This window comes from Pezoporus flaviventris, unplaced genomic scaffold, assembly GCF_033815535.1.
Source record: "Pezoporus flaviventris isolate CSIRO_AGI_PZ_B2104156 unplaced genomic scaffold, CSIRO_AGI_Pfla_v1 ptg000006l, whole genome shotgun sequence".
NCBI classification, from domain to species: domain Eukaryota; kingdom Metazoa; phylum Chordata; class Aves; order Psittaciformes; family Psittacidae; genus Pezoporus; species Pezoporus flaviventris.
Window position 1 is genome coordinate 14487536 of NW_026892554.1, and position 20045 is coordinate 14507580.

General features: G+C 44.4%; 2 protein-coding genes across 13 annotated transcripts in view; both read left to right on the forward strand.

Annotated features, from left to right (window-relative positions):
* Positions 1 to 4704: 4704 nt before the first annotated feature.
* On the forward strand, positions 4705 to 5682 carry LOC133266218 (skin secretory protein xP2-like). The gene has a single exon (XM_061447477.1). The coding sequence runs from the start codon at positions 4705 to 4707 to the stop codon at positions 5680 to 5682; it is 978 nt and encodes a 325-aa protein (XP_061303461.1).
* A 430-nt stretch (positions 5683 to 6112) lies between these two features.
* TCF12 (transcription factor 12) overlaps positions 6113 to 20045 on the forward strand; it is a 169599-nt gene continuing 155666 nt past the window's right edge. For 3 of the 12 annotated variants that reach the window (XM_061447041.1, XM_061447048.1, XM_061447053.1), the window contains exons 1-2: positions 11491 to 11779; positions 12565 to 12637. In XM_061447041.1, the coding sequence (XP_061303025.1) occupies positions 11705 to 11779; positions 12565 to 12637 (148 nt within the window). In that variant the 5' untranslated portion in view covers positions 11491 to 11704. Of the gene's footprint in view, positions 6265 to 8356; positions 8524 to 9074; positions 9178 to 10438; positions 10580 to 11447; positions 11466 to 11489; positions 11780 to 11883; positions 11902 to 12564; positions 12638 to 20045 lie in introns of those variants that run through there. The other 9 variants (XM_061447049.1, XM_061447051.1, XM_061447042.1 and 6 more) reach the window with 8 other exon arrangements.

Genomic DNA, 20045 nt, shown 5'->3' on the forward strand with positions numbered 1-20045 from the left:
CACTGACTTAAACCAGAACAATATTATGGCAAGTGCTTTCTATAACTGCTTTTATTCTGTTTTTGCTTTATGGAAGATAGTTTTTGCAATTCAGTTCATCTGTTTGTCTTCCTAATAGCTTGTCAATGTATTTTCCAATTTTAATCCAATTTAACAATGACAGTTACTTTGAGACAAGTACTTTGAGACAGTACTTGTCTCAAAGATCATAGAATGGGTTGGGTTGGAAGCTCATCTAGGTCCAAACAGACTGCCACAGGCAGGGACACCTTCCACTAAGACCAGCCGCTCAAAGCCCCGTCCAACCTGGCTTTGAACAGGGATGGGGCAGCCACAGCTTCCTCTGGGCATCCTGTTCCAGTGCCTCATAACCCTCATAGTTAAAGTTTTTTTTCCTAATGCCCCTCTTTCACTTTAAAGCCACCCCCCTGTCCTATCCCTACATACCCTTGTAAGAAGTCCCTCTCCAGAGTTCTTGTACGCCCTCTTTAGGTATTGGAAGGCTGCTTGAAAGTCTTCCCAAGGCCTTTTCTTCTCCAGGCTGAAAAACCCCAGCTCTCTCAGCCTGTCTTCACAGGAGAGGTGCTCCAGCCCACTAATTATCTTTGTGGTCTCCTCTGGACTCACTCCAGCAGCTCCACATCCCTCTTGTGTTTGGGGCCCCAGAGCTGAACGCAGGACTGCAGGTGAGGTCTCACAAGAGCTGAGCAGAGGGGCAGGATCACCTCCCTTGACCTGGTTGTCACACTTCTTTTGATGCAGCCCAGGACACGGTTGGTTTCTGAGCTGTAAGCTCACACTGCTGGGTAAGGTTGAGCTTCTCATCAACCAACACTCCCAAGTCCTTCTCCTCAGGGCTGCTCTCAATCCATTCTCCACCCAGCCTGTAGTTGTGGTTGGCATTGCACCAGCCCATGTGCAGGACCTTGGCCTTGTTGAACTTCATGAGGTTCACATAAAAGATACTACATCCCTAAATCCTCCATAGGGTCCTACTAAGGCAAATGTAGAAAGAGACTGATCTTTAACCATTCTGCTTGTTCTGCCCAGCAACCTAGAGACAACAACTTGCATATAGTAGCAAATTAATCATGAAACACTGGGCTAATCACAGTATGTTCCATATTGTAAAACCTTAATTTTACAACTAGAAATAAGGTGATGTGGAGAATGTAAAATGAGTGACTAAAATCTCAGATTTTGCCAGAAATCAAACTTGGCTGTTGAGACTTTAATGGCAATATATCTAGCCTGTATTTGATGGAGAATAAATACAAGTCTTCTCCCTCAAGACTTGGATCTCCTTTACTGACCTCCAGACAGCTGCCCTAATGGAATATGTTTGCCTCGTTGACAGTATTAAAAACTTTTATTACTTGCTGACTCTTGTTTTCACGATCTCTACAAGTAAAGCTGCTGAGTAGTTAGAATAGTTCAACACAAACCGTGGAAATTCATAAAGAATAAGCCCTCCATAGCTGTTAAGAACAATAATCAAATGCAACTTCTTGCTTGAGAAATTCTTAATTTTCTCATTGGCAGACGCGGGAATATGCCAGATACAGGATGACTCTGCTCATACCTGGTTCTTACATATTTCCCTGAGCATCCTGTACTGGCTGATGATTATTCCTTCTCATTACCCTGGAAACAATGCAATACCAGGAAGGGGCACGGGGCCAAACTCATCTCCACTCTCCAGAATCCCACTGAATAGTCACTACATTGAGAACGTGTGAGAGATTAAACTGACGAAAATGGACACTATACTGGGTTGTTATTTTGGAGAAAGCCTACTGGGCTAGGTGGACCTTTGGTCTTAGCAGTGTGGCCTTTTGTATGTTCTCTGTTCTTATAAGCTGTTGAAACTTGATTAAAGGTCATATTTTACTCAGAAGCCTCCGACATGTGCCAGCTCTCCAGGATCTGCAGCAAGGGTAGGATTACCTGTGATTTATGGTGGCTTTGGAAGTTATAACTAGTGCTATACATGCACCAAAGAACTGAAAGCATAGATATGCTGTTTAGAAAGTAATCCACTCCCCCCAAACAGAAAGGTAAAACTAGTAATACCCCCAAAAATCACTTTCTTTGAAACATGCTTTAGCTCTAGACTTGAGACAGCGTGGAGCTACCTATAGGGTACATGGTACCTTATACTATATGGCATAAAATGCACAATTCCCTATGTTAGTTTCTAGTTTGAGTGCAAACTCATAAAATTCTGCGGTACTGTTCTGTAGCATCTGGAAACTTTGTAGTTGCAATGAGTATCTGCACGTGACAATGTCAAAACCATAGGAATGCATAAGATGTCTCATATCTACATATGATAAAAGAGGGGCTCAGATGAGATAATGCAAACTAGTTGAACCCATCAAAAGCATGGGTATCATTGCTGAATTCATCTGGCCTTGAGTATTTGCATGTCTGTCATGCGAACAGCTTTATGGTCAAAAAAAGCAATAATCTGTGCACAGTAATCCTGTCATATTATTTATTATTTCTGAATCTGTTGGTTTGTGGGTTTGCTGTTTGGGATTTTTTTTTTTCTCTACTCTGAGACAGAGAAACACTTTTCTGGATCTTGGATAATCAACTATCTTCGATAACTGAGTTCATTCCCACAGATTTTACTATGCTAAGAGCCATATAAGGGCAGAATGGAGGGGGATAGATGGACACAAGATGTATTTTGTGGAGCTCTATCTTTAAAGATTCATGTAAAAAGAACATTAAATATAGTCAGTCAATAGTTGACTCTGAACAGAACACTTGCAAGACTGTCATTAATTTCTAACAGAAATACTTATATTAATTAGAATGAACCTGTAAATGGAGAGTACCCACAATGGTATTCCCAAATAAAAATTCATCTGATGTGCTCTGCAGATATTATTGGACAAAATAATCATGATAATACAAGGAGATACTTGCATATTCAGTTTTCTTAATGCAAGTGTCTACCTAAGATGAGTCTTCAAAATAGAACTTAAAACCTCTTAAGTTTTTTTTGCTAAAACCTTAAAAAAAAAAAAAGGAAAAAAAACATAGTAACCCCCATGTATTATCACTCCACTACCTTAAAAAATTAAACTGTTTTCAGTGTAATTTAAAGTGTAGTTTCATATATGCTTGGTATAGAGTTCCTACTGTTCTTCAAGGCTGTGATTTTTCTCTGTAAATTTGGTCTTCTCTATTATCTCCTTGTTCCCCAGGATGCATCATCTGATGGTCCATTAGTTGTGTGAGGGACAGAACCTGTTCCCTTCAGTGCCAAGGAGGGAATTAGTGTTCAGTGGGAATCTCATGCATGAGAGAGAGGCCCATCTGGGACTGGCTGATGAATGGCTGTAGTCAGACTGTAGTCAGACTTCAGTTACATTCTTTCAAGCAGTTTTAGAAAGGAAAACATTATCTGCAGGTTACACAGCTTTTGGTTACATTAAAGTAATTATTTCCTGGCTCCTGTGAAACTTTGGAGATGGGGAAGCATTCAGAAAGATCTGTGTAAAACAGATTGCTGGTTCTAGCTCCCGGTGGCAGGTAGAATACCAGAAATTGTTCTGCTAGAAGGGAGACAAGCTAAAGTTACCTTCCCCTGGCTTTGCATCCTGATCTGGGGTCTTTGGTTGCTGACGAGGATTGCCCTTGACTAGTCTTTTCTTCAGTAGGTGCACCAACAGGGTCTCCTTTTTTCCTGCTTTAATCTCTGTTTCCATTAAATGCATGTGAATGTGATCTCTTTGTTTTCCTTGGTTGAAATTAGCAGATAAGTTTATGATTTATTAAGGAAATGCATCCAGCCACATGAACACAGTGCAGCTGTCTGCAAGTGATTTCCCCAGGAAGTCAGACTAAAAAATGGTGATGCTCCTGCTCTATCCTCTCTGCACATTAGCACCATTCTAACTGTCTAGCCAAAGCCTGTGTGAGACACCTTTTTAGTGAGAGATGCTTTGCCCCAGTTGCTTTCAGCAGGGATGCTTATCCTAGGGCTATGTCAGAACTGCTCACATTGAGCTGCATGATGCAGTCGATCATAAAAATTTGTAGTGAAAGGGCATATAGTTTACACAGGAAACATAAAACTTGGTATTAAGTTTTCTCAGTGAAAATAACTCCACTTTATAGTCTCAGTTATGTGATTCTTTGTTGCAATCCATGTCTTCCGAATTTATAAATGAGTTTTCTTAAAAGTACTTAAGCGTGGTGCAGCAGCACAGCACTAGCACTGGGTTTGCCAGCAGTCTGTCCCTGCATGCTGGCTCCTTCCCGCACACCTCACCTCCATACCGAGGACTCCAGGGAGATCTGTCAGCTTTTGATTTAATGAATGCTTTACCTCAGAATATGTTTAGGTGTTTATTTAAATTAAGCTGTATCTCATACTGGGTTTTTCTTAGTCCCCTTTGAAGAGAGTATAATTTTAGATTAATTTTATTAAGCTAGTGTTAATCTCCTGTGATTACGTATTTCTCTTTCAGTAGCAAGGTCCTGTAAAAGCAACAAAGCATGTTGTTTTTAGACTGAATTTAATTGTTTTCAGTTAATTTTAAAAAGGTGTGCTTAAACATTGCAAGTACCCAGAACACCTACTGTGTGAATTTAAAGTCACTTTCGGATTTAAACTATTTACTTTGCCGCTGGCGATGTTCATTTGTTGAGCTAAGGCAGGACGGTGAGCGGTGTTCCAGGGCGCACATGGCCTTCGAGCCACGCTGCGCTCCTATGGCGACCTCGTGCTCGGGCCAGGCTGCGGGCAGCCGGTCGGGGAGCACGGCTCGCCTCTGGCGGCGGGCAGGACGGCACCCGGGAGCACGGAGATGGGGCTTCTCCTCCACGCAGAACGAGCCGCTCGGGAGCCCCACCGGTGCCGGGACAGGAGGCGGCTCCCGCAAGGCCCTCCTTGCGCCCGGGGACGGCTCAGCCCGCTGCGAGGGCTCCCGGCCTGTTTCCGGGCCTCGGCGGGTCGCCCAGCGCCCCGCTCCCCCGGAGTTCGTAACGGGAGCCGGGAAGGGGGCAGCTGCCCGCCCCGCGAGCCTGAAGCGAGGAGCGGCCCCCCCCAGCCCCACCCCCTCCGCCACCGCCCCCCTCCCTCACACGGCACCGGCGGAAGGACAAATAGTCCTCCCCGCATTGTTTGGACCGGCACAACTTTTGGCTGCCGCGGCGGGCACCGGGGCCGTGATCGGCCGAAGGGTGCGGGGTGCCGCTCCCGCTGAGGGGTGGCGTTGCGAGCGGAGAGCAGAGCCGGGCAGCGGGGGTGCCTTGGCGGGTACGGCCAACTTCGGTCCGTCGCCTCGCCCTCCCCGCGGTGGCGGGGCCGGGGCAGCGAGACACGGCGCGTCCGGGGCGGTGCTGGGGGCGGGCTACGGTCTGTGTGCCCCGCGGGGCTGCCGCGTCGCAGGCTGGGCTCCGCCGTCGGGCCGGAGAGGCTCCGCCCGGGGCACCCGCCGGTGGGGCGCAACTTTCCGCTCTGCGCCGCCGCCCAAACCCCGCTGCCCGTTGATCTGCCCGGAGGGCGCCAGCCCGCCAGGCGGCCTTGCTGCGTCGGAGGCTCGGCCGCGGGAGGCCCCGCTGTGCAGGGCCCGATCCTGCTGCGTGGACGGGAGGGGCCCACCCGCCGCGATTTCTTTTAGTCGCCCACCCTTTCCCCCAGTCAACTTCCTTATAGTGTAAGAATTCCGTCGGTGAAGATCTTCCTTACGGCGAGCTGAAGCCTTCACCCATTTCCTGCTTAGCCAGAAGTACTTGAGTGATTTGTGAGCAGTAGCAAGCTAAGTGTAACTGTCAGTGCCCCCATAGAAACAGGTTTTAATTTCACAGTAGTCAGCCTGCGTGCTCTTTCTGGTCACCTCATGAGTAATTCCGTTTGTGAGAGGTTCCACCACTATAGCCTCCTACAAATGTTCTAAATCTCTTCCATTGTAGAATATGTTACATAATATGTATGTTATATAATTTTAATTACTGTGATGTAAATATAGCAGGCAGCAAGTGAGGCCGCAAATTCAGTTATCTGTAAGATGGGCTGTACTGATAACAGCAAGCACTGTGCAGTCATGAGGCTTGGTCATAGAAGCAGAGCTATAACATAGTTTGTAGGATACTTTTACAAAAAGTCTGCTTTCGAAGGAAGAACTGTAGGAAAAACATGGTGCCTCCCCAAAAACTTCACCCAAAAGTTTCCTGCATGACAATAGAAATCTTTTAGTTGGTTCTTACTGGCCTGAGTCAGATTCTAGGTGACCCCAGGAACGGGTCGGTGAGAAAATGGAATAGCTGCGCCCGTGCTAGTTGCAGGAAACAAAATTGTGTTCTCCTTATTGTGGACTCCAAATGAGCATTGCTGTCTGTACTGGGAAGTCTGCTGGAAGCAATAGAAAGGATTCAGTGGTTTAAGTGAGGGTGGAAATTTGTTCAAACAAACAAAAAGCTAGAGCAGGAAAGGAGGTCTGCTGGCTTTTCTCCAGGGCTATCCATTTGCTGAGCAATAGCATTTATTAAGGATAAACTGCAGGCTGTGGATGCAGGCTGAGCACAAATGTGTTGATTTAAAGGAGCCATTCCAGTGCAAACTCCATCCTGGGTCAAATGTTCTGTCGGGGAACACCCCTGGAGCTTGTGCAGTTTGGGTGGTGGTGGTGAATTAATTCAGTGTGTGTAAATTTAAGAATAAATAAACCAAAAGGAGACATGCAAGCTTAATGATTTTATTCACACAGGCATGATACATTAAATAGTAATACGGAATACATTTTCTCACATCCCTGAATGCACAACAGCTGTCTGCTGTATCAGATATTTTTTCCTTTAAGGAGTGGGTGGAAAGCAATTCATGAAGGCTGTGGAAACAGCATCTGAGTGTGATTATTTTCAGGGGGTTGTGCTCAAGTGATTTGGTTTTTATATTCCTCTTAATTTTTTTATGTCCCGTATGTAATTTCTAATTTTCATGGTCACGTTGAAGCTTGTGGAAGAATTTTGCCATCACCATCTGGCAACTAGCAATTCCCTGATTGCTCTGGTTGGTAGCTGACCATCTTGCTGTTAGTAGATCAGTTGTCAGGGCTGTTGCTGTAAAGATTTACAGTTGTATCAGTGTCTGGAGTTCAGGAATGACTTTGTGTGCATGGGTTTACTTGCACTGCTCCATGAGAGACATAAGACTTGTCTAAGGAAAGGGTGTTTATCCACAAGATGAATAAATTCATTTATATTGGTAGAAAATTCACTGATGATAATATGACGGGGAAAGTATCGTCAGGAATTCAGCCCTGATTGATGGAGTCTGCTCACAAAATCACTAGCAAAATGATCGGTACTTATAACTGCTCCTATCTTCCTGTGCTATCCGTTTGATCCGCAGCTCCCTAGGGAGTGAAGACCTATTTTTATAGAAGTGAAAGAAAAAAGGGTGTAACAGTTGCAGAAGACGGTAGCATTTCAGCCTTTTTATGTAACGTACAAGGAAGGTTGTGGCACAGCAAAGCTGGGTGCTTTTCATTGTTGTACGATGTGTGTAATATGTTTGCTGCATTTGTGCATGTATAAGGAAGAACCGTAACTAGGGATTGAAGCAGGAATGAAACTGGAAATGCTTTTTTATTGCAAATGGAAAACTGTTGTAATTGTCTGAACCTAGTTTCAGATATCCAATTCTTCAATGTTTTAAAATGTTTATTAAAAAGTCCTACTTGGTCATATTTCTCATAAAGATTTCTTTTTCTTTTTTTTATGTTGCCCCTGTTTTCTGTTTCATTTCCTGTGTATGACTGTGACAGGATAAGGATTTACAATGCATGTATTTTTTTAACTCCTGTCTTTGCAGTGAATAGGAATCATTTATAGAGTGAAGACATGAAAGGATACTTGGAAAGTAGCAGCTTGAGAAAGGGATTGGAGAATCTGAGAATAGGTGAAAGACAGTATTTCGTGGACATGGAATATTATTCCTCCATGTTTCAAGTGTACATGTTAATTCTGATCAGTTTTACATGAAAGGTGGTTAAAAACTGAATAGGTTAAGGATTCTATACCTTACCAGTGTGGCAGATGATGTTCAGTACCTGGGGAAGATTAGGTTAAATCTCTTTTTAGAATGTTATTGTAATGCAGGATGTGATACTTTCTGTTGTGATCTTTCACAACAGTCTCAGTCCACCAATCTACATGAGTTTCTTCTGAAATTTCTAATTTGGCCAACCCATTACAATTTGGCTCCCCAGAGCACTCTTCTTTATGTCAGACTCATGGTGCATTTTTAGCCAGAGAATACTTTCCCTGAGGCCTTGGATACTTGCTAAATTGTCTGGAGTAATTTCTGGCAACTTCATTTATGTTCTGATCATTTTTCTGCAGGTGCTTGGCAATGAAGTTTTTCAAAGAGGATGGTCAACCCGTAGAGATGTAATGCAGAAAAATGGCTGCTACATGGGACTTTTGGTAATGAGCATGTTTGCTTCCAGCATCTACATGAGAAAGTGACACATCATTGTGGACCAAATGGAACATCTTACGGTATTTTGTGTGTCTTTAAACCCTATGTCATGGATTATGAGGATATAGCATCTACCATGCAAAACTTGTGGCTGCAAATAGAAGCCTACAAATTTGGTCAGAGGGCAAATAAGAAGTATTGTATTTGAAATTAAGTTTTAATTTTGATACAGTTACACATCAGTACAAGTAATTGTAGCATTATTTCTTCCACCTCCTCTCTACTTAGCCAGGCTTCTAATCAGTGGTTCCCAGGGTTGCAGCTGTCCTAATGGTACGGAGTACCTGTACTGGTTAAACAGTAACACTTCAAGAGAAATGGTATTTTCACAGTATATAAATAGGGGATCTTCCTTGTAACTGAAATATATTAAAGGACACTCCTCATGAAATGTATAATGATCTTTGTCACTGGGTGCTTTCCTCTATAAGTAACTGTATTACTTAAACATCAAAGGGAAAAAGTACATATTTATGTCCCTCAGGGCACAGAGAATGGGAGTCATTGTGTTGATATTTTAATACAAATTGCTTCCTGCATTTCTTAGTGGTAAATATATGAATATTCATAGAATTGAGGCCAGATGATCATCCAGTACACAGCATATATGGGAGAAAAATGGAGGAGAACGTTTTAAGGCTCCAGAATCTCCAGTTTGTCTTTGCCTGGGGGTGGTAAGTTTGTTATCACCCTCCCCTTCCTCCGGAAGATGTCACAGTCGGGATCTGGGGGTTGGAAGGGACGGGTGTGAGGCTGGAGAGCTTTCTGTGCAGCCTGCTGCTTTCCAAACCTGGGGGGCTGCCAAGCTGCAGCCTGTGAGGGATGAATGCTCCTTACACAGTGTGCCTTTGCTCACAGCGCTGACTGTCTCTCTGGAGCGTTTCAGGTTCTCCAGGATTTTAAGTACCCTTTCCCTCTGTCCTTGTGTTCTGTAAGTCCCCTTGTTCAGAAAGAACTATACGCCAGTATCTGCCGAGATGGCTATTTGTTAATTCTGGCCGTCATAGGTAGCCCGGGTCAGGAAAGAGCAGGCCCCGAGCCGGGCCGTGGCGAGTAGGTGCCGCCTGGGGGCTCTGCAGGCTGGGTCACCGTGCTCTGCCCGGGCTGCTGCGAACGCGGGAGGATCTTCCCTACCCACTACAGCGGGTAGTGCTGCTCCGTGAGGAGGGCACCGACGGGGGCAAAGTAATTTGTCTGTAGCAGTGTCAGGACCCAATGAGGGTTCGTCGGTGCTGGCTCCCGTTCCCGTACGGAGACCCGCAGCATATCCGGTTTGAGAGAACTGCAGAGTTTGTTTGAACGTGTGTTCTTGCGTTAGCATACATGTTTTTATGCTTCGACACGCTAATGTTTTAATGGTCAGTATTTATGAGGAAGCTGCTAATGAACGTTTAAAGCCTGATACAATTCACGTGCAATTTTATTTTGCAAAATGAGACGGTATATGGGTATATTCAAAGTATTTTAGGCGTATTTTAGAGTATGTGGATTCGGGGTGAGCGGGATAACGTATTTCGGGGCACGGCCACTGCAGTCAGTGCTGCATGCCGAGGTTTGTGCCGGCGATCTGGATGAGGCGGGGAGGGCTCTGTCCCCGTGTGGGGCGGGTTTTGCGGGGGCCCGTTGCGGTGTCCCCAGGCGGGCCGGGGGCTGATGGGTCCCGCATCCCCCCGCGCCGCCGGCTCCTGCGCGGGGCTACGTGCGGCCCGCAAGCCCAGGCCGGGCTCCGCCGTCACCACCCTCCGCCCCCCCGCTGCCGGGGCGGGGGCCGAGGCGGCTCCGAGAGGCGCCCGTGGGGTCACCGCCAGCGCGGAGGCGCCTCCCGCCCGTCCCCGGCCGGTAGCGACGCGGCGCGTCAGGGGTTAAGTCCGCGGAGGCGCTGGGCGCGGAGGGATACGGAGCCGGAGCCGCGAGCGTGGTGCTGAGGCTCTGTAAGCAAAAAAATGTCTGCCTGAGGGAAACCCACAAGTTCCTTCAGCGGGGGGGGAGCGCTCGCCTCGCCACCTCCCACCCAGCCCGCGGCCCGCCCGCTGCCGCCTGCCGGCCCTGGTCACCGGAGCGTACGGGGGGCAGCAGGTAACTGCGGGCGGCGAGGGGCCGGGAGAAGTTGGGAGAGAACGGTGGGGGAGGGCAGCGGCGGCCGGGCGCTCGCAGGGGCATGGGCGGCGGAGAGGGGCGCGGGGCTGCCCGGAAGGGGGGGGCCTTCGCGGGGGCGGCGGGAGGCGCCGCGGGGGAAGCCCGAGGGGCGGCAGCAGCCGGGGCCGGGCGGAGTGCCGGGCGTGCGGCGTGCCGGGGTCTCGGCCGGCGGTGGGGCGGACCCCGGGCGGGCGGCGGCGGCGGCGCCCGGCCCTGGGCAGCAGCTGGCCCCCGCGGGCGGCGTTCGGCGCGCGCGCTACCGGCCGCGCGGCTCCGCGCACTCATAAAGGACCGCGGCGGCCGCAGCCGGGCCCCTTGCGCCGGGGGCTCCGGAACTTGTCGCTGAGCGGGGCTGCGGCAGCGCCCCCGCCGCTCCCCCGCGGCGCCCGCCGGGCAGAAGGCGCGGGCCCCGCTGCCCCTCCTCCTCCCTCTTCCCCCCCCCCCCCCCCCCCCCAGCCCCCCCACCGCATCCCGCGGCGCGCGCACGCCCCCCCCCGCCGCCCGCCCGGTGGTGGCGCGCGCCCCCGTCCGCGCGCCGCGTGTGCGCGTGCGGCACGCGGGGGCGGCTCCCGGCCCGCCGCGGTCCCGCGCGGGGAGCGGCAGAGCCCGCACGGCGGGGGGGCGGGGGGGCGGCCGGCGGCGGCGGTGCCGGGCAGCGGGGAGGCCCCGCTTGTCAGCCCCATTGTTGCGCAGGCAGCGAGTCACTGCATCCGCGCGCGTTCCCAGGGAGCCGCTGCGCCGCGGCCGGTCGCTTGCTTTCGCTTGCCTGGGGGGAACCTCATTCCTGGCCGTGGCCCCGCCGCGGCGTTATTGCTCCTCGCTGGAGGTGGGGAGAAGTGGGATGGGGGAGACAAGGGACTCCGAGTAAAGTTAGGGAGAGTTGGCTGGTGCGGGGAGCGGCCGCGCGTCTCGCCGGGCCGCCCGGTGCAGCCAGGCTCCCCGGCGGTTCCTGGCGGCCCGTCCACGCTGCGGCAGGTGTCCCGGCAGCGGGGGGCGGCAGCAGCCCCGTGGTGGCAGCGCTGCCCGCGCCTCTCTCCCTGTGCCCTAGGAGGTGAGTGGAAGAAGATGAATTCCCAGCAGCAGAGGATGGCCGCGATAGGAACTGACAAGGAGCTGAGCGACTTGCTGGACTTCAGCGCGGTAGGATATTCTGCGAGGTCTTCCATGGCTTCTGCGTGGTAACGCGAGCTGAGGAGTAGGGGCAGCAGCGCGCAGGGCTTGGCTGGGTCCGGCTCAGCTAAGTTGGACACCTGAACTTTGATGTAATGTCTAGACTTCCAGATTTAATACTGTAATACCAGCTGGGTTAATTGGTTTAACTGGTTAAAATCAGGCTGGCCCAGTGATGGCATAATCTAATAATTAACATTCGTTAAGCTGGTGTGTGGCATGGATACTTTAGCTTTTTTTTTTTTTTTTTTTTTAAACCAAAAAGTAAATGTAATACCTCTAAATAACAGGTTGTTCATTGATCGCTTGGGCTTAGAAAATTTTAGGTATTTTCAGTGTGATAGTTCTAACGGATTTCAGAAAGGTGCTTGATTTATAAACATAATAGGAAGCTACTGCCTCTCAACAGCTGGCTGCATCCAGTGACATTAGACTCACAGGTCTGTAAGAAACATATTTTGAGTAGCAAAATTTAAGATCTATAGTAACTGTTTGAAGCTTCCATAGTAGTAGTAGGTCTTCATTTAATTTTTTAAAGTTCCTTAAGGTTGCTTAAAGAGATGTTAGTGGTATCAATAAATAGTAAGGAGTACTTTAGCTTATTGTTTAAAGGTCTAAGCATGCATCTTGTATTCTCTTCATTGTCTAACAGAAAAATGAATTGTTTCCTATTAACATTTTTTTTAAGTTTACATTAATAATTTAGAACTGTGTTTCAAAGGCAATTTAAACATATATTTTTTCTTGTTTTGCAGATGTTTTCCCCACCTGTTAATAGTGGGAAAACCAGACCAACTACACTAGGAAGCAGCCAGTTCAGTGGATCAGGTAGGATGCACCCGATAGATACAAAAAGTTCATGTAACTAGGTTTTGATGCTTTAGCTTAGTCTTTTTGTGCTTCAAGTATAGTAATCTTTCATTTGTACATATTCTCATAAGATACTCAGATTAATTAGAGATGTCCTGTTTTGATCTAACGCATTTTGTTAACCACAGTTCCCCTCTATATGCCTTAGAGTACTTGTCCCACTACAGTGACGTGTTAAATATCTCTAGTCATACTGACATGCAAGTTGTCTGTTTATCCGTAATGTTAAAAATGAAAGGCTGCTTTGGTTTCGTTTGTTTGATAAAATCAACTCTACCTGTTAAACTGAAGTATTATTTCCTATCCCCTGCATGAAAACAGAAAGCAGAAGTAAAATGCCAAATAATGAAATTAAAATGCAGTTCTGAAGGAAAACGTAAGGCTAATACAATTCCCTAGCACTGTGTAGTTCTCCAGGCCCTGACAAATTCTCTGAAATTTGCATCCTGAAAACAAGTAACTGTATTTACATGTTGCATGTACGTTATGGCTTGAGTGTCTTCTCATGAGGTCCACATAATGGCTCCTTTTAGAGACTTTTAAGTGAAGCCTCTAATAGGAAATAGGTGCACTTTTTGGTATCATTTTTGGATTTATAAGCAGTACAGAAGAGAAACTAAGTAACTTTTTGATAATGTGTTTTCTTTTTCATATGTGTTTATTTTCTGTGAATACAGTGAAGTGATATTTTTGTTTTTATGAATACAATAAAGTGATGCTTGTGATTTAGTTAATGAAAATAAATTTTAGAATGCCAGTAGAGGAGTGAAGTAATCACTTGCAGTCGAGCAATAACATCGCCTGTTTGCCTCTTACAGTGTCAGAGGTGTTACTTTGAGAGTCCGTATGAAACACCTCGCATCTTAGTGACACTTCACAATTTTTGTTTTCAAAAGTATCTGAAAACTTCTGAATTGTCTATATCTGCAAACTCTTCAGAGATTATCTTCAATGTTTAATTTAATGAAAATATGTCGCAAATGTTTCAATTGTAACATACTTGAAGAACCATTTTACTTTTCCTGGCCTAAAACATGTAAGTGGTTTTGTCTTGCTCTTTGAAAGTATGTCAAATTGAAATTATTTGCAGTGGTAAGACAGCAAATCTGTATATGGTGTAGTTAATTTTTTTTAATACGTATATTCAAGATGTTTGTTTCTCAAAAGCTTGTTTTAGAAGACATTCAGGCAGCTAAAACTTACTGTGGGGACCACAACCTGAGCATCTCATCTCCCTTTCCCCTTGCTTTTCCTGAATGAGTAGAAAAATTTTCTGTTGAATAATCAAGATTTAATTTTGAGTTTAGCTCTTAAGTCGGTCTCAGGTAGTGCGGCTGGCCCTGTTTGTAGGTTATGTTTCCCCTCTTTGCTTGGACAACTTGGAAGAAGAGAGAATGTCAGAATACTTAGTATTTTGGGAGAAACAAGTGTTACTGACTCATGGAAATTTCTTTACCAATATGGTATATCAGCACGTAGATACCAATCATGAGCAACACCCTGCAGCTGTCAAATGAGCTACAAGCTTAGTTGAATTCCTCTTGGAAAAGATAATGGCTGTGGGTTTTAATTCAAAACCTTTCTAGTTGCAGAGATTTGCTGGTTAGTGGGATTATATGCCCCAGTTCTTGTAGTGTTATGACCGAAGTCTTGACCTAGGAGGATTAATCTGCAGGAGTGAGAGGTGACAGACTTCTACATCATTTCTGTTCTGTGTCAGTGTGAAGTGTTGTAGAAAGACTATGTTAAGATCACTGACGATGTACAGGCATTTAATTTCTAGCAGTCTGATTTAATTATGATTTTGCTTTAATTTCAAGTGTTCTGTAACTTTTAGGACCAACAATGTGTGATTTTTTTTTTTTATTTTTTTTAAACTTTTTTTTACTTAATTGTTTTTTTCCTTTTAACTGCTGGAGGCCACTTTTTAAGAGAAGTTTGAGGAGGGGAGGTATTTATTTATTTCTTTGAGCTGTCTCGTACCGAAAGGCACAATGTGCGCGAATTCTTAGAAAGCACTTCTTTAATTTTACTTGAATACAGAATGATGCTACCTCTTATGGAGACTGTCTGTGATTTTGATGGCAGTTGCAGAAATGCAGCTTGATTCAGAATCTGTCTGATTTAAATTTGGTTGTTTCATTTTTCTAACTCCTTTACAAACACAGAATTACAGAATGGGTTGAGTTGGAAGGGACCTTAAAGCTCATCTAGTTCTAACCACCTGCCATGGGCGCATACACCTTCCACTAGAGCAGGTTGCTCTAAGGCCCTTCCATCCTGGCCTTGAACTTTGTCAGGGATGGGGCAGCCACAGCTTCTCTGGGCAATCTGTGCCAGCACCTCACCACACTCACAGTAAAGAATTTTCTCTTAATCTTCCCTCTATCAGTTGAAAGTTATAACCGCTTGTCCAAGGGAAGTGTTTTCCTTAGTTGAAAAAGGCATGTGTTTATTGTTTGTTATTACACAGTCCCCTTTTTCTCATTTGAACTTGAAATAAGCAAATCTGAAAACCCCTTATCTGCACCCCCCCCTTCAACTCATCAGTGATTTGAGATGCAGCCTAATGGTCCCCGTTAAGCAGGTGAAGATCAATTGCTTGTTTGCATGGTTCTTAAGACTGCCTGTTTCTGGGAAGTCTGATTTTGAAAGCTGGAATGCTTGTAATGCATTTCCCTTACTGTCTCCCAGTTTAAAAGGATAAATTAGTTGCTGTTCAGGACTGGTTAAGTTTGTTTGTTTTTCAGGTGTGGCTATGTGAAGCGTTGGAGATACCAGGGTGTATGTTATTAATTTTGATCCGGTATATATCTGCAGTATTCTGTTGATTATGCTGTAAAAATTAGTCTAATTGGATTGCATAAATAAAATAGCTAATATGACTGATATCTATAATTTGTAAGAAAATTCTGTCATGGGTTAACGTGAACAGTGTGTTTTGATTAAAAGACAGCTAGAGTCTGCTATTGGGCAGGTGTGCTGTGTACAGGTCAATCAGTTATGAATGAAAGCTACAGATGAAGTCAGTGAACCAATCTGATACATCATAGTATCTTATGACAGTCAGTCGTGTAAGCTGCTGATAAAGTCAGATAACCTGGTCAGACTATTGGTGAAAATAAACAGATTGGAAAAGTAACCTGAGATGTCAGTCAGGGAGTTAAGCCACAAAATTATACCTTGTCATACCCGTTGTAATTACATCTTGTTTAAAACAGAACTTCCCATTCTTTTCGCCTCCAAAGCTTGTGAAGATAAGGCCATTTCTGTCTTAGAAATCATAAGAGGAGGTAAAGGTCAGGCTTTTTTGCGGATTTGATTTTAAGTTTTCTGTGTTCATGCTATGGTTAATAGCAGTGTTTATGATTTACAGTGGAATTTTCTTTTGTTTTGCTTTTGTCAAAACCACAAAATATATGGCAGTGCAAACCTGGATGGTGACTGATTTCTCCAATACCCTTTATTTATTACAGCAGCTCCATTAAAATTCAGTCACAATATTCAGACACCTGCCATAGGCAATAGCAGTTTAATTTTCCTGTGGTTCTCAGTGCAATCTCAATTTCAATTTGAAACTTTTTAATCTCAGGTGTGGTTCTCTAAAATAAAACCTTTTTAAAAATTTTCTATTGCAAATAACTTCTCAGATGTTAGAGAAGAAAACAGCTGAGAATATTTCATTAGAGCCTACTATCTTCAGTTGTTGTAAACACATTTGTTTGTGTGCAGCTTTGTGCACAACATTTTGTACCCAGACATTCCTCGTCGGAGACCTTCATGCAAAAAACCTTCTAAATGTATCTGTCCAGATACCCATTTGTATCAGTTTGATCCCTTTTTATGCAAATTTAAGAGACTGCCCTTTCCACTTCTCTTTACTAATGTTCTGAGTTTGTAAGGAAGGATTGGAATGGGTCTCTAATGAGTGGCTTCATGCAAAGATCATTTAAGTTGATAGCCTGCCATTAACCTGAGTGTCCTTAAATAGAGGCCATGTGTCTTGAGACTGGGCACAATGGCATTCTTTAGCCAGGTCTATTAAGTTACCAGTGTTTCCAAAGTTAGCACAACCTGACTTGGTTACTGTTTGTTGGTCCTGTAAACTGTTATTTCCTTTTAACTTTTACATCAGCAGTTCCTTGTAAAACAAACAAACCAACCCAACAAAAAATCTTCTGAGAGTTACCTGGGTGGGCAGTGTTTTAAAGGCTGCATTCATTAATCCACTGCAAGTGTTGAAGAGAAAAGGCACTCTTAACTCTGACAGCCAAATCACAGCCTTGGAGAAAACTGCAGAAAGATGAGACTTACATATGCAAATCAGTTTCCCTAACCTTTCAAAAGACAGTATTTTTTCTTTCTTTCTCTCTGTGAGAACTGTGATTCTGAAGAAGAATCAATTCTGTGATACCATTCTACATGTGTTTCTGGTGCAGTCTTCTGTTGAGGCGTAGGAAATTCCTAGTGCCTGCACTTAATCCCTGAATGAAGGAGTTGATGAGAGGTCTCATGTAGTCGGTTGTAGTCTGGTCCTGCGGTATGCTAGGTCATGACAGACTCTTCAAAGTAAATAAAATGTGGAAGACCTATGTTCCAGGAATTTGGTATGCATTTCTAGTTTTGTCATCCAAAATATGTTACTATCCTGTGTGCTTTAGTTTGCTGTTCAAAAGATGAGCTTTTTGTGTGATAAATGCCATAAATCTAGGGTGGCCTGTTGTAATAAACATTAGGTCATGCAGCTATGTGGCGCTTCTGTTATTTTTATATTTAATTTTGTTCTTTAACTCCATTACAAGTGAACCAGCAGACCTGGTAACCTGGTGTTTCATCTTGGGTCTGAGGGTTGGTAGATTCTGCCTCTTCTGCAGATCATGGGTAGAGTTGTAGAAGCCTTGTGCTTGAAAGCATAAAGGGCTGTAGCTTCTTTCCTCTTTAGTGGTTTGTAGGGGAGACCCATGGATTACCCTTCAAGTGGGCCAAACGCAAGTGAGGTGAAGATTTCAGTCTGGTTCCTTCACCTATTGCATTTAGAAGCCTAAAAGGGTGATACAGTGCTAGTAAATATGTGACTGCAAATCACCTGTTGGCAGCCTCTGTCTTACTATTGTTGTCGCTTTTCCTTCTCCTCTTCCCTTGTCTCTGAAAGGTAAATTATCAGACACTTGCTCCATGAACAGTCTTGAAAAGTACAGCACATAAAAGGGCTGAGTAACTGCTTCCGTATTTCTGTTTTAGAAAGGTGGGGGAGAAAATGATGGACAAACAGAGGGAACCAACTTTAAAGCAGACAGTCCCTCTCAATGTGTTTGTGCTCACATTGTGGATATTGAGGGGTTTTTGCTTGGAAAAAAAAAAGTTAAAAAGACATTGTTCCTGGAACAGGTAGGTGTTCTAAATCCAGCTTGATGGGCAGATATGTAGGTGTTTGTCCATCTTTTGTTGCTGTTGGCTATGCTTTTGAAATGGCTGTTATCACTTAGATGATGGTATGAACTTCATGCCAACTGGTTAGAAATTCCTTGCTGTATTCCAGACAACTAAATTTAGGATTTTTAGTAGTGTTTGGCATGTCTTCAGTTCGGAGATACACTTGCCACTGTTAATAAAGGAAACTAACTTAAGCTGTATTGGCATGCAGAGAAAACATTCTTTCAAAAAGGTAATCTTGTGTTTCCAGCAGTTAATTTTCCCTAGATGAGAGCCGCGATGTGTTTACAAGCACAGCGTCTAACCTCCAATCCCCATATAAAACATTACTGTCTCACAACCAAGGAGGATCTTTGCAATATTGTTTCTGTGTGGCTTCAGAAGGTCTGGCTGAGGTCGCAGTAGTGCCATGTCCTTTCCTGATGTGGAACTACCTGGGATGGAGCACCTGCCACCATTGCCCTTCACCCCAGCGAGTAGCTTTTTGATCTGTCAAATTTTTCCGATCTACTGTAAGTGATGAGGAATGTCCAGATGCTTTGGAGAGGGGTCTTAATGGCATGTGGGAAGGAAGGAATATGATTTGAAATTGCTTGTTGCCGTATTTTGGGGTTTACCCAGAGAGAAGTATTGATATGAATGTCAACACAAGGACTAAAGGTTGGAGTAAAATGGAGGAAGAATCCTGGAGAGAGACTGAGGAGAAATTACGTGTTATCTGAGGAATTAATTGTCTTTAAAGACAGGTATAAATGAGGTTCTTAGGTATTAGTGTGTCTTTTAATGGCAGCTGAGGTTGTACTCAGTCCCTTAATTACCACAGAACTTCTATTAAGTCTGTAGCTTGTGCTAAGGTTTGGGGTATTTGATTTTATTTGTTTGCGGTCTCTTTTTTTCGTCTGGCAAGGGAATTTCATGTTAAAACTTGTCATTCATACATACATGCCAGAGTTCCCCTTCCCCCTATTTCTTTCCAGCTGTCACATATAGAGGACTTAACCCCTTAGTCATTTTGCTGTCAAGTGGGTATAACAGCTGTTTTGTCTCAGATAATTTACTTTATCTATAGTTCAGTCTATAGGTACTATTATATGAATTTCTGTTGATCTACTGTATACTGTACTATAAACTTAGTAAACTGTATTTTCTTTAAGTTGCTAAAGGTATGGTGCAGTTTTCATGGTTGAAAATCGTGTATTTATGAACAGAGTATTTAAGGCACTAATATAAAACCATATCAATACAAGTGGAGCTTGTGGAGACTAATTTTAAAATGGAAAGATGTGCATGAACTTGAGTAGTTTACTAGATTTCCTTGCGCTGACTTCTCTTGACTGCAGAGGTGCAGTTCCTTTTTTTTGATACTCTAATGCTGAGGGATACATTTTTTGGGGAATAGCATTGAGCATTTGTAGAAGCTTTGTAATATTTCTGAGATTACTTACAGAACCAAATGTGATTTATGTGATATAATACGTATGTTTTCTATCTTGCATTCCCTTAAAAATAAATATTAGTTTATTGTATTTGAAAAACCAGATTCAGTAAATGGCTTCATTGACTAAAGCATGTTCTCAAAAAAGCTTTTTTTCAGAGGCATTGTCTAATTTAATGTGTTAGTACTTCTTCAGAAGTATATAGCAACACTTAAATTAGTTTTGTATGCTCTCCTGTGAGGAGGTCACTAAGTTTAAGTAGTAAATAAAGAAATATGAAAAGGCACTGTTTTCTTCTGTATGTGAATAATTTGTTGAAGATTGTTACTGAATACTCATAATTAGTTTTAAATTTTATATACATCTTAATCGCTTGTCTTTTGTTTACTAAGCACTGTAAGAAAAAGGGGAAAGTATTATTTCAGTACACGATTATAATTCTAAGGACAGGAAATTTATTTTAAATATCTTTATTATTTTGTAGGGTTTTTTTCTGT

Bases quoted from the DNA above. Each gene is read 5' to 3' on its own strand.
- LOC133266218 (XM_061447477.1), top strand. From the start codon at position 4,705: ATGGCCTTCGAGCCACGCTGCGCTCCTATGGCGACCTCGTGCTCGGGC.